The sequence below is a fragment of the Cryptotermes secundus genome, unplaced genomic scaffold, assembly GCF_002891405.2.
Source record: "Cryptotermes secundus unplaced genomic scaffold, Csec_1.0 scaffold7426, whole genome shotgun sequence".
Taxonomy (NCBI): Eukaryota; Metazoa; Arthropoda; class Insecta; order Blattodea; family Kalotermitidae; genus Cryptotermes; species Cryptotermes secundus.
Window position 1 is genome coordinate 3,018 of NW_019729370.1, and position 17,179 is coordinate 20,196.

Genomic DNA, 17,179 nt, shown 5'->3' on the forward strand with positions numbered 1-17,179 from the left:
AGACCAGGAGTAGTATTATACACCTGACAATACTACAAGACACTACATTCCAAACTGGTAGTACCCACGTTGGCATAAGCAGATAAGACTGATCCCTTCGCTGGACAAGAGATGGTATGACCCCTCTACCATGGCTAGAGTTCCAAGGAACTAACAGTACTTCCGCATTCTTCCAAAAATGTTCTTCGTTATTTGTAATGAAGTTTATTAGTAAATATATATATTCGCAAGGAAAAGTTAAGATCTGTATGTAGTCTCTTAAATAGATCTCTACAGGAATTATGGGATATGACAATGGGTGTATAGTGTTGCAACAGTGGAACAAATGAAAGTACTCCATTTTGTAAGCTGTGTAAAAATGTTGAAAATTTCTCTACCCAAAGATGATATTCTAATATTTAATATTTTGTTGAAGCTTTCGTGGACATCATAGGACATTACTAAAAATGGTGTAATGTAAATTGAGGATGTTATAGCATTTTAGAGCATATGGTCATGTGTCCTGCTTGGGAACTATATTTGATACCGCTACAGAGAACAGCTGCTGCATATGTTCACATATATTAGCAGGCCACTTACACTGAATTCTGGGAGGGTACTGACTGTGGACCTAAATTCATCAACATCGCAGCAGAGGGAATATCCTTCCTCAATACTCGTCTGATCCCATTGAAGCCAAGAAATTTTTGAGTGAACATCATTACAAATCAAATAATCTTGCAGATTAGAAACATGGGTTGTTGATTCCCACAAAAGCAATACCAGCCTGTGTCTTGGGACTGTACACTGCTTTCCAGAGCAGTTTTGGCACAGAAATCCCTTTGTTGTCATTGTCATCAACGTATAAATACTACTCATTCTCAATGCCATTAACATTTGGTAATGTTGCAACACCATATGTTCCAGTGTTCACATCAAGATTGAGTTTATTCCTGTCAGCATAGGTTCGTACACTCATCTCAAGTGCATTCCAATTTGCTCCATTGAAAGTTTGCCACTGTGGGGAAATGTTTACAAAATGGAAAGTAGCTCTGTGTTGGGAACCATAAACAAAATCGGCTTTGGCTGTGTAGTGGCCCCTAGCTAGATAAGAGTCAGCTGACTGCAATATATTTATCAGCTAACTCTGTTGAACCAAGAATGGTACGTTTCTTGTGTAGAGATTGTCAACTGAGATCTCAGGGTAGAAGTCATCTTGTATAAAACTTGGTCTTGGAAATCCTACTTGGTAGCCACCAATACCAGACACAAATGTGAAGTTACTATACAAAGTCTTCAATTGAGTATCATCAAAACAGATATCTGTTATTTTATAAAAGTCTGACTCAACTTGCAAAACAAATCTCAATGTGGCTTTTGGTGCCGTCATGACATTTACTGCCAGATCTGCTGGCAACATGGTAAGGCTATCCTCTACATGCAAACTCTGAAAATCTATAAGGAATTTGGCTTATATAAAATGTAGTATCAGAGCTACGGGTTGCAAGTGCAGTTCTAGTCCCAGAACCACTGTAGACCAAACAGTTATTATCACCAGAACAGGCTAAGAGCACCTTCTTGCCAACAGCAAATGTAACAGTGTCATCACCATCTTCTGGCAAATTTTACTGCCTCCTGGGATTAGAAGCAATGGCTGGGGTTCTGGCAAGTCATTGTTTATTCGAATGCTGCAGCCTAAAATGTAATACAAATTAAGATATTTCAATGTGGCACTCAAAATTTTACTAAAAAAAAAAGTAAAGCTATCCCTGTACCAGGCCCTGAAGGTCAAAAGGGTTGTGAGACGTTGAGGGTCCCACATTATCTAGACAATCGGCTCAGAGATGGCGGTAACGTCAGCCTTACGCGCCGGCCACGCTTGACTCCCCAGGAAAATTGTTTAATTAATTCCTGGTACTAATTTCTGTTAGAGGCTGAGTGAACCCCAGAGCCATAGTGCGGCTGGAAGGATTAGGTCAATTAAAAAAATATCCAGTGACCTCATCGGGACTTGAACCCGCGACCTTCCGGCTTGTAGCATAGCCCCTCAAACAACTACGTTACTGTGTGCCCCCACTCAAAATTGTAGACATTTAACTAATAATAACAATAAAAACAATAACAGACATCAGCATACCTTTGGACAAAAGTGTAACAAAATTTATATTAGCACAAAAAGTGCTAGAAAGTGTGTACGTTATTATGCCTAATTTCCTTTCAATGCTTCAGTCTCTGTAGTGAAGTTCAAGGAACTACTTATATAACAATACGCACGCGTGCACAGACACACACACATAGGATTGTCCCACAATAAAGTTAATATATTTAACTGTTTACACTTCGTTGTTGGACAGAGCTCCTGGCTACAGAACCAGGGGTCCCGGGTTCGATTCCCGGCGGTCCTAGATTTTCTGAGAAGTAGTGGGTCTGAAACGGGGTCCACTCAGCCTCGTGTGGATAACTGAGGAGCTATTTCAAGGAAATAGCAGCTCCGGTCTAGAAAAGCGAGATTAACGGCAGTGGGGATCCGTTGCGCTGACCACGCGACGCTCTCTATCCGCAAAAGTTGGCACCAACTTCGCCGACAAGCGGCGGCCGCTCGGTCGATATAGTTCTCTTGCGGACTACAGGCCACGGGGTTTGTTTTGTTTGTTTGTTTGCCCTTCGTTGTTTAGCATTGTGGACTGCGTTTGGGTGGACATTTTGGGCATCTCCAACAAGTACAGACTGACATTGGTGTACCGCCATTTTTAAAGGTCTTGTAATTTTCTTCGATTAACATTCTATTAATAAAGCCACAAAAAAAATGCAGTGAAATTATTCTGAACGGCCCCGTGTATGTGTGTGTATGTGTGCGTGCATGCGCATGTAATCTGCAACATAATGTATTCTTTTTTCCAACATTATTAGGGTGAGATGGGCAGGACATGAATGCACATGGAGAGGCGAGAAATTCATACAAAATTTCAGTCAAGAAATCTGAATTGAAGAGACCACTTGTAGGGCTGAGCATAGATAGGAAGATAATATTAAAAGTTATCCTAAAGAAATAAGATGTGAGAGTCTGCACTGAATAATCTGGCTCAGAATAGCGACCAAAGGCAGGCTGCTATGAACACGGCACTAAACCTTCGGATTATATAAGAGGCGAGAATTTCTTCAGTAGCTGAGAAACTACTAAGTTTTTAAGAAGGACTCGACTCATTGGAGTTTGTTAATAATTCATAAGTGTCCCTGCATTAAGTCATGTCTTCTTAGGATACTCCAGTGAAGTTCAAATGTATCTCAAATAAAATCTTTGTATTCTATAGGACTTCGTGTTCCTACATTTCGAACAGAAACCAGTTGTTGCGAAGTTAATCACCCTGCTTAAGATTCAAAAAATAATTTTCTTTTTATTTCCTTCAGTATACAGAATGTCCCAGGAGGAAAGGTCAATATTCTGGGAGAACACAGTATCGGTCATTGTAAGCAAAAATTGTATATGTACATGTGTCCTATTCCGGACGGTTTCCGAGATAGAGTTATTTCACTGTACAGTTCCAAAACTGTTGATAAGAGAGAGATATTACGTACTGTTTCTATTCCCAGTATGTACTGTTTAAGTGACAAAGTTGGTACAGTTTACCTAGTGCAATACATTTGCGACAATTCCATTGTCATCATCAATGCACTTCGCAACTCGTGTGAGGATTATAGCGTGCTGATGCTGCCTCTGTACAGTGTACAGTGTACTGTTGTGAATAGGACACATCTACATATATATATTTTAACTTAGAATGACAGACACTATAGCCTCCCAGAATGCTGACTTTCCTCCAGGGACATTCTGTATATTAAATATAAAGAAAGTGTATCAGATAAAACTGATAGATTTCAATGGGATCTGTACAGGTTTTGTGATGATGTACTGTTTACAAATTTTAGGAATTACATTTAAATGTGCTACAAAGTGGAACTAGTGCTACATTAAATCGGTTCGATTCAAAATTACATTTTCATGACATCTCTTCATGTGAGACGTCCTCCGCTATTAGACTTAAATATCATCAAAACATCTTCAGCGTTTTCGACAGATGTAACCTTCCCGTGCTCATAGATTGTGTGTGTAACACATGAGCCATGCAGGTCGTTGTTTGGAAAAGCAAGAACTAATTTTTTCTCGCATTGTTGGACTCAAATTTTTTAGATTAATCCCATGCAAGCTGCTGCTTTTTCACTGAAACAATAACAAAAATAGAAAAGAACCGAATCAACATTGAGGCGGCCCGCGTTCGATCCCGGGGATTTGTGGTTGACTAAGTGGCCCTGGGGCAGCTTTTCTCCGAGTAGTTCGGTTTCCCCTGCCAATCTTCATTCCACCCATTGCTCCACAATCACCCTCACCTATCGTATGGGGCTGGTACAATAGGCCAGAAGTGGCCGCAGTACAAGAGACTTAGTCCCACCTCACTAGCAACAAAAGAATAACACCAAAAACTTCCAGTTGATAGCGAGATATAAATTACAATACATAGGTACAAAGTCAGTCATATCAATCATTATCCATAGAGCAGTCTGACAATGTATTGTGATTATTAAATACTAACTGCGTACGTGCAGACTAGGAACATGGATTAAACAAGTTGTTTCAGAAAAAAAAGTGCCGATGAGAATACAGCAAACCCTCGTTATACTTGTAATCGACCAGGATGTAACGTATTTCCAACATAACAGATAAAATTTGGCCGTGTATAACTGTGAATTTCTAAAGAAGTTGAAGGCCGCACCATAGCTCAGGCCGTTAATCGTCGGCTTCCCACTGCGGCGGCACTGGGTCAAGACCAGGTCAGGTCATGTGGAATTTGTGACGGACAAAATGGCACTGTGGCAGGTTTTCTCCGAATACTACGGTTTCTCCTGCCAGTTTTCATTCCACCGACTGTTCCATGTTCATCATTCTATCGTTCGGGACTTGTAAAATAGGCCAGTTATTGCCTGACGTACAAAATGGACTCAGTCTCACCCCACCCCAAGAAACTAAGAAAAAAAACTAGAGGTGTTCAGGCAATGAGAAGGTTTTGTAGTTAGAAATATATTTAAAACAAAAAGAAATAGAATATAAAACCCTTCACATGAAAACATTTCGTGTTTCCATGTTAATTGCGCGTATTGGCTATGTATTCTATTGTGTAATTCCGTGAATACCCCTTCACTCGGTTATAGCAGATGTCGGCGATATCCAATTAGTCCGTTATAATGAGGATTTTCTGTTTTCGGAACGCATCGGAGGAAACATGAAATTAATAGCTTTACATCTGCTTCTCTTCGCCAGATGCCATTAACACAATTGTGTAAGGGGGAACGAGGTGTGCAAATGTATAGCACACAAGGGGGAGACGAGTAAAACAGACGTTTCATCCGAAAACTTTAAAGGAAGAGACTACGCGGAAGACCTAAGCTTAGAAGCGGGATAATATTAAAGTAGTTATTATAGAAATAGGGTCTGGAAATGTGAACTTAATTGAATTAGCTCAGAATAATACGTGCTGGTGGCTTCTTGTGCCCTTCAGGAAGATTAAGACTACAGTCTCCAGAAATGTGATGTCATATTGTTTTAGAGGTATCAGGTTCCTCCGAAACGTCGTCACATATCTAGTAAATAACATGGCGTAGCACCAAGAAAATTGTCTCAAGCAGCAATTCCTCTGACTTATCTTCTGGTTCGAATCTCGGCTGGGACAATGAACTTTTTCGTAGTTTTCCTCATTCCTTGCAGGCAAATTTTTAGAGAGTACCTTAAACTGGACTAAGACTGCTTCCTTCCACGTTCCTTCCAATTCATTATTCACTGTCGTCCATTAATTCGACGCTACATACTCAGAGTTACTGAGAACATCGTTAAATAAACGCGGCGTTAATTCTCGTAATACGGTAATTATCACAAAAATGAACCTTCGAATTTTATTAAAATATGAAGTTTCTTGACTTGTTGAACAACGTAAAATTTATTCTACAGGGTTGAGACGATGACATGCAATACTTGATTTTACTGAGGTTTTGGACTCCGCCCTCTCACCTGAGAATGGAAACAGATCCAATTTCCGAAACCTTGTATTCTTAGTGTTCATTAGAATACCGACGACCCACGAAGTCCAAAAAAAATCCAGTAATACCTAACATGAAATTTGTCAGTTAATTTGTACTAGTACGCAAGCCATTGCTTTTGGCTGGAGACTTGATGTTCTTAAGGCAGGTTAATAAATCCTGAGCGATTTATTGTCAAATTTCTTCTTTCTGTTACTGACTGGGCATATTACGTCTCAACGTTATTATATTTTTTTATTGCTAGTGGGGTGGGACTAAGTCACTTGTACGGAGGCCACTTCTGGCCTATTATACCAGCCCCAGATGCTAGATGAGCGTGATTGTGGAGCAATTGGTGGAATGAAGATTGGAAGGAGAAACCGAAGTACTCGGAGAAAACTCGCCCCAGCGCCACTTTGTTCACCACAAATCCCACTTGACCAGACCCCGGATCGAAACGGTGCCGCCGCGGTGGGAAGCCAGCGACTATCTGCTTGAGCTATGGCGCGGCCACGTCTCACCGTTAGAATTAGTTATAAAGTCGGTATATGACCTTTTCTGCTATCAGCGAGAATGCATCTCTGGGAAGTAGCCCATTGACACACCTGTGACATCCCACTACAACACAGGTGGACATCTGGGCCCTAAGTAGGAATCCAACTCCTAACCCCAGCATAAGCGCGGCACAAACCAGTAAGTACTAGCAAGAGTTATTATGTATGGGTTTTGAGGTATTCACGGCTGAGATCTCAGTGTGAGAGTTTAACGAGGTGAAAGAAAAAGGTAAGCTTCGTAACATGTACTCTTCTCGAAGTATAATTAGAATGGTCAAATCAAGGAGGATGAGGTGGGCAGGGCATGAAGCACGAAGGAGGAGAAGAAGAATGCATATAGGATATTGGTGGGAAAGCCAGAAGGTAAAAGACCACTGGGAAGACCAAGACATAAGCGGGTGGACAATATTAAAATGGATCTTAGAGAGATAGGATGGGATGGTGTGGCCTGGCTTGGTCTGGCTCAGGATAGGGACCAGTGGAGGGCTCTTGTGAACACGGTAATGAACCTTCGGGTTCCATAAAATTCTGGGAAATTTTTAAGTAGCTGCAGAATTGGCGGCGCCTCAAGAAGGGCTCGGCTCCATGAGTATGTAAATAAGTAAGTAAGTAAAAGAAAAAGGTAAAACTATCCTTGTAACAGGCCTTGGAGACCCATAGGGTTGTGAGACGTCGAGCCTCCCACATTTTCTAGACAATCGGATCACAGATGGGGGTGAGGTTGTCAGCCTTAAGGGCCCCAGAGCGTCCGTTTTGCCTGCGAAGTTCTAAGACGTCAGGTAGGTCAGGTAAGACGGAACGCTGAAAAGGACTCAGACATTGCGTTTTGTTCTCAGTCTTGCGCTCAGTTTTCGTGGATCGTGCACGGAGCGACATGTTGGGGGAACTTTCATTTTACACCGCTCTAGCGTTAGCTTTGAGATCAAAACCTGAAACGAAAAGGACTAGGTCAAAATGGGCAAAGGCTTGGTTACTTGAACGTAATGACCTCTCTCATATAAATATACTGAAAGATTTAAGTCTAGAACAGGGTGATGGGTACAATTATTTAAGGATGAGTAATAAGACTTATTTACACCTTCTTCATTTGGTAGCGCCACGTATCAGAAAGAATGATGCAATGTGACACACAGTCAGACCACATGAACGACTCCTCTGTTGCTTCGGAATCGATTTCCGATAACTTAACTCGTAACTGTTCATAAGCAACAATTCTTTTTATCAGAACACTCTTTACTCTTGATCTTACACAAACACGGATTACTACGACACAGCGGAATGGATTCGCTCAAAAATGCTCGGGGTACGGTTCTCAAGTCTGACATATCAAAGTACACAGTTGGAACGATTAGTTAAAACTGACGCTAAAACTGTAGGCCCCCCACACTCTGCAACTTGCTCGCAGACATGCCTGTACACGCACAGAAACTCAGTCGCTGACAGATTTACTTCAAGCCAAGCCGAAGACGGTACAGGGACGAAAATGCTACCTGACGTCTTAGACCTGAGCAGACAAAAAGGACGCTAAGACGGATCGTCTTACCTGACGTCTTAGACATACGCAGGCAAAACGGACGCTAAGACGGACCGTCTTACCTGACGTCTTAGAACTGCGCAAGCAAAACGGGCGCTAGGACGGACCGTTTGTGGGGCCACTTAGAGGCTGAGTCGACCCCTGGGCCATAGTGCGGGTAGAAGGATTAGGTAAATTGGAAAAAAAAAATCCACTTCATGCAGAATCAACTTAAATTATGTGCGGTACTCACCTGCTTTGAAGGATTTAGCATGACTGACCTCCAGGAAGGCATGAAATGATATAAGTTCCAAAATAGTTAGGAAAGTTTTCATTGTGTTGATCTTGCAGTCTTGAAATGTGTGTGACAAAGAGTTGGCGTCCCTAATACTCTTCCTCTGACGTGTGGAAATCTAATGCCGTCATTCCAGTCTCCGCGCTGTGAGCGGTTGCAGGCGATGTCCCGCTATATCTGTCTTTTTCCTCTTCCTTTCTTTACATATTGTCTTTCTTTATATATGAATCAAGTTCTGATTAGATTATATTGCAAGGAGTATCATGCAACATAGAATAAAGGATCACGCGATTTACGTGTACGTGTACGTGTACTATGCCAAATTCATTTAAGACATTTATGCAATCCTTCATTAACATGAGATTTTGGGGGGTAATGTACTATTGTGTCTGTCAGTGGGATTAATGAGTAATCCGTCTTATTGCACAAGTAATTATTTTCAAGAAAAAGTGAGAGGTTTTTAGAATTCAACAATTGGAAGTATAAATACGAGAGTCGTACTGAAAGTCATGAGCAACAATTTTTTGTAAAGTAACATGCTTTATTACTGAGAAACCAAATACACCACCTCAATCTACAGACCTTTCTCTATTTTTCCACACAATCGCCACTTATTTGTACACATTTCTCCCAGCGTTCTGGGAGTTGAAAATTCCCCTTCTGTCAAATTCCGTTCCAGCCATCCGAAAACACTGATGCACTGCTTTCTGAATTGCCTCCCTTGTCTCAAAACGTTGTCCACGCAGCTGATCCTTCACAAATCCGAAAAGATGGTAGTCGGAGGGTGCCAGATCAGGGCTTCCCACCCCATCTTTGCAATTGCTTCCAATGCGAGACGAGCGGCGTGGGGGCGAACGTTGTCATACAGGATGATGATGTTTCGTCCCGGACGTTTATCGCGCAATGCACGACGGAGCTTGTGCAGCGTCTGGACATAAGGAGCAGCATTGATTATTTGCCCAGGTTCCAGGAATTCGGCCAGAATAAACCCTTCTGCCTCCCAGAAGACTGTGCCCATCACCTTCGCAGCTGATGGCACTGCCTTTGCCTTATTTTTGATGGAAAATGCAAATGGTGCCATTCCATACTGTGCCGTTTCGTTTCAGGCTCGAAATGGTGAAACCAGTTTTCGTCGCCTGTCACAATACAGAGCAAAAATCATCACCTTCGTGTTGATATCTCTGCAGCAGTTCTGAGGTGGTGGCTTTTCGCTGACCTTTGTGGTCTTCGGTCAATAACCGCGGGACCCAACAAGCACAAACTTTCCTATAGCCCAAGCTTTCAATCATCTCCTGTACTGCACTGTGCCCTATTCCAAGTTTTCGGATTATTGTGTCCACAGTCACATGCCTGTCATCTTCAATGATCTCATCCACTCTTTCCTTGTTGCGTTCAGTTGAGGCTGTTCGAGGACGACCGCTCCGAGGCTCATCTTCGATGCTGATGTTCCTATCTTTAAAATGTTTCACCCATGCACACACTTCCATAAGCACGCTGAAGTCTCTGGTGAATTTCTGCAGCAGAGATTTTCTCTTTCACAAGAAATTCGATGACAGCACACTGGCGAAACGACATATCGTTGTCGGCCATTTTGTTAGGAGTGATACTGGTCACGTGATGCAAGTCATTGACGTCACAGGACACTCAAGGTTAACACAACAGCTGGTTCCACCTACCACCGTACTCTCTTTCCTCTGCCGTTCCCAGGTTGCATGCAAAAAAAAAGTTGCTCATGACTTTCGGTACGACCTTCGTATATAGAATGGAATGTGTTTAGTCCTTCAAAGTACATCTCAGAACTGACAGAACAGCAGAATCAATATCTGATATTCTGTATAGGCCTACGTGCTGGGATACACAGACAATACTTACTTATGGAGCTGAGCCCTTCTTGAGGAGAAGCCAAATTTGCAGCTACTCAAGAATGTCCCTGCATTTTATGGAACCCAAAGGTTCATTACCGTGTTCACAAGAGCCCTACACTGGTCCCTATCCTGAGCCAGATCAATCTAATCCAACCCATTCTATCCTATCTCTCTAAGATCAATTTTAATATTGTCCGACCACAATCGCCTTGGTATTCCCAGTGGTTACTTTCCTTCCGGCTTTCCCACTAATATCCTATATGCATTACTCCTCTCTTCCATTCGTGTTACATACCCTGCCCACCTTATCCTCCTTGACTTGATCATTCTAATTATACTTGGAGATGAGTACAAGTTATGAAGCTCCTCATTATGGAGTTTTTTTCCAACCTCCTGTCACTTCATCCCTCTTCGGCCCAAATATTCTCCTCAACACCCTGTTCTCAAACACCCTCAGTCTATGTTCCTCCCTTAATAAAACAGACTATTGTTAGCACCCAAAATATGAAATATCGAGACAATTGATTTTGGCTCGAATTTGGGGGAAATTCTTTGAACACTGTTCCGGACTACAAATTTTGTAATCGTAAGTCAGAATGAAAACTGGGGAAGCGATAAAATTATCTATTTTCATATTCCATTTTCAGTTTCATATACATGTCGCTCATAAATACAGAGGGGCTAAAAAACTAGTAAAATCTACGTAAAATACGTCAGAAATTTCTTTATTTCTCATTGAATTTACAAAAAGAAAATTGTTGGAAACGAGATCCTCCATGTTCATTGCACAACTCACAACGTTGTGATGCCGTTCTACAAACAGACTGACAGGTTTAGATGTCAACATTCCCGTTAACACGAGAGAATATGTTAGTCATGCGGGCCGATTGTGACTCGCGTTACAAAGGACGGATTTTGTGCGCTCGTGTGGCCCCAGCCTAAATATACGTTAACGCTTTTATCCTCTATCAGTTGGTGGCGAATACTGTGAAGTGGGCGGGGGAATTTATGGAAAGTGATTACTAAATATTCCATATGATTCTTTATTTCCCACGGAGTCTGGAACTACAGTTTATCGGATGCGGTTTCTCCAGTCCTCCTGTATGCGGTCATAATCTTGGATACTGTGCCTCGCGAAACACCAGAAACCTCGGCTACCTTGGTTACGGAAGCACCCACCATACGGGCCCCAACAATTTTCCCGCGTTCGAATTCTATTAGCTGTGACATGATGCACGAAACCTGCACAGAACAGACTCGACAACAAATGAAGCTTGCAACATATTGTGGAGGTTGTACAGGTAGTGGTGCTGGGCACATACCTCAGCGTCACCTACGAACGTCGATAAAATAAACACTTCAATTCAGGCATGCATTTCACGAGGCGTTTCCATGTTTTTGTCCGTCCCTTGTAGTATGACTCCATAGTCACATACAACATCGAACCATTCCGGCAAGCATTTAGTAACACAGCCGACCTATGAGCTGCTGGACAGACTCATTACGCGCTCTGCATTTTCGCGTTTCCTATCACTCGATTTCAAAAACAGTGATACGTACATTTATGAAGCGGGCAACTGGTACTCCACTCTTAGGTAGTTAGAAGTTGGACAGCCCTCTTGCACATTACAATTAGTGGAATAGAAGAGTGAAAGGGAAAATAAAAATCCATTTAAATCACACGACATTTATTTTATAAGCCTTAAGACAGAAGTAAGGGAATAAATGTTATATTTCATCATCCTCTTGCTTTTTTCCTTTTTTGCAGGGGGCATTGTTGAAGGCGCAAATTCTTGTCATGCTTGTGGGCTGTTGGTGTGCCGAGTCCTCAGTTTTTTATACATAATATTTCTACTTTATACTGTCATTATCAGTTAAGCACTTTCACGCAACTGCTGCACTCTATTGCTTTCTCCGGTTTCTTCTTCTAAAACTCAGGTAAAATTATTTCCAATTATTGTTCAGTTTTGTTGCAATTAGATAAAACTTTGTAAGTTTTGAGGTTTTCATGGCGATTACTATGAAGAAAGTCGTCTTCTTGGATCTGGCGCCGTGTATTCTTTGTTTCAGCCGATGTCTCGGAGGAACGTATCGCCTCCATCTTCAGGGNGATCGAGGCGATACGTTCCTCCGAAACGTCGGCTGAAACAAAGAATACACGACCCCAGATCCCAGAAGACGACTTTCTTCATAGTTAAAACTTGGCCATCAGTTAATATTCCGTGCTACTTGTGTCATGTGCAGGTTATGCACGGAATACAACATTTCGCAAAATGGATCTGTTCCCATTATCAGGTGTAACAATGGAACAGACGAACTTGCTACACACTTAATGACAATAGCATCTATACTTGCTGAAATAGTGTATTTTGGAAGGGGGAGGGAATGAGAAAGAGAGGCAGTGTTAGAAATAAGCTGAAACAACAAGAAAATTTTGTGGGAAGCCGGATCTTAGAGAGATTAAATGGGATGAGATGGATTGGATTGATCTGGCTCAGGATAGGGACCAGTGGAGGGTAATTGTGAACATGGTAAAGAACCGTCGGGTTCCATAAAATGCTGGGAAATTCTTGAGTAACTGCAGAATTGGCGGCTCCCCAAGAAGGGCTCAGCTCCATAAGTAAGTAAGTAAGTACTCATTTCAGTTAGACACTGAGTCGACTCCAAGGTCGTAGTGAGGATTCAAGGATTAGGTCAATTGAAAAATCAAATGATCTCATCGGGAATCGAACCCGCGACCTTCCGGCTTGTAGCATAGTGCCTCAACCAGCTACGCTGCCGCGCGCCCAAACCACGCTCTAGCGTTAGGTGGTACATACGAAGTGGAGTTCTACTAATTCGTCTAAGCAAAACAATTTAAGGCTTTGTCATGATGGTCTGTCTGTTCGAATGTAAATATTACGAGTATTTAGAAGGGTTTTACTAAACCGTTTCCACCCACTCCGATTGTAGTTACAGCCGTGCAACAACAAGGAACCGTGTACAAGAATACCCACATGCGTCTCTGCTCACTTCTCGGTAGCAGAACGCTAATTATTTATCCGAGCGAAAAGTATTTCGAAGGCAACATAACCGTTCATGTACTGAGTTTGGAAACCCCTGAAACGTGCAGCGTAAAAATAGATTTGTCATCCTTTGTTGTAATAATAAACTATGCTGTCTCGTAGGTTTGCTGAAATCAATTAGGTATGCGGTCCATTGTTGGGTCAAGCTTGTCTGCGCGAGGACCCTGCCACGATGTCGTTAGTAGAGTGCAAGGGAATGAAATGTTGTGATTGCCGGGTTTTAAACTTAATCACCAGTTGCGAGTTCTCGCCCTCTGCCAACCATGCAGCCCGAAAGTGTCCCTTGATGTAGCCAATGTAAGTACACACACCGTGCTGAATGGTATCAGCAGATACGCGCCCCCTTGGTTCCAGGAAAGTGACTATCAGACATTTATCAATTGTTACATGTGGAGTTTTGCAGTTGTTACAAATTCAGTGTCACACACTTGGCTGTTGAAAGTATAGCTGCACTACTTGTATTTACAGCTACTAAGCGATAGTAGCACGAGATTCTTTATCGCAACTCCATTTCAGCTTTGCTTTAGAATATGCCATTAGGAAGGTCCAGGAAAACCAGGTGGGACTGAAATTAAACGAGTCACATCAGCTGTTGGCCTATGCCGATGACGTGAATCTACTGGTGGTAATGTACATACCATAAAAAAACACAAAACAAACAAACAAACTCCGTGGTTTTTAGTCCGTTTGCTTCCACGTTGGGCTCCACCTTCCCTCTGTAGCCGTTTGCTTACGCGTTGGTGCCACCTTCCCTCTGTATAACAGTCCTTTGGTCCCTTGGTTGCTGGTTGCAGCTGCTCCTCTAGCCGTTCCCTCTCACCTGTTGTTACTTCGAGTTGGCAGGTAGCTGCTGCGTCCTTCTTATCCAGTTCTGCTTCCCTTTTTGTTGTTGTTGTGGATAATTGTTTGCGGGATATGGGTTACATGAATGCTGGGCGCCAGTAAGCTTACTGTAAAGGTTACTTTTCAGGAAAAAGGGGGGAAGAACCGGAAACTAAGGTGATAGGTACTGCATTCGCACTAGAGCGATGAGATTCTGTCTCAGGGTGCATACGGGCCTCGCGTCAGCGGGAAAGATACAAGTGTTTATAGCTAGGCACTACCACACACTGTTTAATGAGCAGTTCTTGATATACAGGTACATGTAACTGCACTTGTCCATAATCCCTTAAACCAACTTGGAATCACTCAAACTTTTGCGACCGGATCCCTGGCTAGTTATTTAGCGACTGCTTCTTTTAGCACAACACTTAGAAGTGATTACACTTTCACTTAAACGTTTAAGACAAGTTAGGATTCACATTAAATTTTGCAGTTATTCAGAGATTGTTCCCGTAACACACTTAAACATAATTCTGTTTTAACTTTGACTTTTAAACCCAACTGCCAGTGATGCTAATTTTTCGGCTGTACACTTGGAGAGTTGTTCAGAGACTCCTTTCGCAGACTGACTCTGCTTTGAAGCGAGAAATCTTCACAGCTCCGCCTCCAAGTTACTACCCTAATTTCGGCTGATTGGAACAATTCGAATTTAGGGAGTTAATTCTCACTGTTCCAATCTCTCCTAGTTTTAGTTTGGGACTTTGGACCTTAAAGTCCTAACGTCGTTTTTGACAGCTGCTTGAAAAATTATACCAGTAGCGTGGGTTGCTGGCCTTTACACTGTTGACTTATGGGGTTCAAAACCTGTCAAGTGTAACTTTACCAAAGGATCCCGCCGGTCAATTCTCGAACTGGATTTCCAGGAAAACTCTGCGGGGTGCTTCCTGCCTGGTCTTGGTAGCAGTGAAGCCACCAAGAATAGGGCTAAGTCACCCTTAAATGTTCCTTATTACATCCTATGTGTGATTACTATAAAAAGAAATCTTGATTACAAATATGGTGGTGTCAGTGGTACGGCTACAATACCGACCGAGAGACCGCCGCTTGTCGGAAAAGTTAGTGCCAACTTTAGCGGATAGAGGGTGTCACGTGGTCAGGGCAACGAATCTCCACGGCCGTTAATTTCGGTTTTCTGGACCGGAGCCGCTATTTCCTTGAAATAGCTCCTCAGTTATCATCACGAGGCTGAGTGGACCCCGTTCCAGACCCACTACTTATCAGAAAAAATCTGGTAGCGCCGGGAATCGAACCCGGACCTCTGAATCTGTAGCCACTTTAATTGGCGCAGGTGAGGAGGTTGGTCTAGAAATAAACACAGAGAAAACTAAATATATGTTGCTGTCTCGTCACCAAAATGCAGGGCAAAATCATGACATAAAGATAGGAAACTGATGTTTCCAAAAGGTGGCAGAGTTCAGATATTTGGGAACGACGGTAACAATTCAAAACCTGACTGAGGAAGAAAATAAGAGGAAACTGAAGTCGGGTAATGCTTGCTACCATTCAGCCCAGAACCTTTTTTCTTCTCGTTTGCTGTCCAAAAACATAAAAATTAGAATATACGAAACTACAATTTTTCTTGTGATTCTGTATGGGTGTGAAACTTGGTCTCTGAAATAAAGGGGGGAAAATTGATTGAGGGTGTTTAAGAACAGGGTGTTGAGTAAATATTTGGACCGAAGTGGGATGAAGTGACAGGAGGTCGGAGAAACTGCACAATGTGGAGCTTCATAAATTGTACTCTTCTCCAAGTATAATTAGAATGATCAAGTCAAGGAGGATGAGGTTGACAGGGCATGTAGCACGAATGGGGGAGAAGAGGAATACATATAGGATATTGGTGGGAAAGTCAGAAAGAAAGAGACCACTGGGAAGACCAAGGCGTAGGTGGGTGGACAATATTAAAATAGATCTTAGAAAGATAGGATGGGATGGTATGGATTGGATTGATCTGGCTCAGGATAGGGACCAGTGGAGGGCTCTTGTGAACACGGTAATGAACCTTCGGTCTCCATAGAATTCTGGGATATTCTTGAGTAGCTGCAGAATTGGCGGCTCCTCCAGAATATCCCAGCTCCATAAGAAAGTAAGTAAGTACAAGATTGTTGTGATCGTGTGTATTAATTATCCATCTTGCTGGACCAGAGGTCGCCCTTAAGCTAAAATAGTTTCGGTTCTTCCCTGAAGACATTTTCTCACAGTGGCTTCACCTCCTAGCGACTTCTCCCTCCGGCCACCAACTGCAGGCCACAGGATGCAAGTGGCAATCCAGTGTCAGATAAGCCACTTTTACTAATTCTCAGCACGAGTCACATGAAGCGCAACAAAGCATACGGGCTGTAAGAAGCAGCAGATAAGAAAATACAACACATCAACAGTTGGTGTTCGAACTTAACGATTTTCGAGTTGATTAGGCCCGAGCTGAAGTACGGATCACAGCAGAATTAATACGTTAAGTTATATTTTCAGACGGAGACGGAGTGTCTCTTGGACGTGACACCGTGTAGTCTGACAGACACCATATCCATTTACAGCAGTGGTTCACAACATTTTGCTACTTGCATCCAACCGTCCAGAAAATGTGGATCTATACATCCACTCCCCATACGCCTTCATGGCGTACTGCTTAATTAGTTGAGCACAGGGACAAATTTGCCTTTACTGTGATGCAAATCAATTTTAATTACGTATCCTTTAAGGTGGAAGGGGTCTAAAGATGGAGTTGACTTGTCCCTCTTGAACACTGCACGGCGTTGTATACCAGAAGATAAAAAAAACCCTTCTGTATTTGCTCTGTTGGCATAAGTACGATTATGAAGTAGCATTAACGACAAGCGTGTGCATAGAGTTCAGGGAGGTTATGTGTGGGTAAATTTTTTCGATGGACTATTATTTTCGAGATCTCGCGTCCCACAGGTTGAGAGACACTGATGTGCAGGTTCGTGCACGCAGCGAGCACG

The 17,179-nt window shown here is 42.5% G+C and overlaps 1 protein-coding gene across 1 annotated transcript; it reads right to left on the reverse strand.

Annotated features, from left to right (window-relative positions):
• Positions 1-267: 267 nt before the first annotated feature.
• Positions 268-1,399, reverse strand: LOC111865649. The gene is made up of 4 exons (XM_023853834.2): positions 1,148-1,399; positions 852-1,102; positions 767-786; positions 268-716 (listed from the first exon to the last, which is right to left on the reverse strand). Exons 1-4 carry the CDS (start codon positions 1,397-1,399, stop codon positions 529-531), a joined length of 711 nt encoding a protein of 236 aa, XP_023709602.2. The 3' UTR covers positions 268-528.
• Positions 1,400-17,179: the final 15,780 nt, after the last annotated feature.

Bases quoted from the DNA above. Each gene is read 5' to 3' on its own strand.
- LOC111865649 (XM_023853834.2), bottom strand. From the start codon at position 1,399: ATGTTGCCAGCAGATCTGGCAGTAAATGTCATGACGGCACCAAAAGCC. The intron at 1,103-1,147 runs GTACCATTCTTG...AATATATTGCAG, and splicing joins ACAATCTCTACACAAGAAAC to TCAGCTGACTCTTATCTAGC. The intron at 787-851 runs GTATTTATACGT...TCTGGAAAGCAG, and splicing joins AATGGCATTGAGAATGAGTA to TGTACAGTCCCAAGACACAG.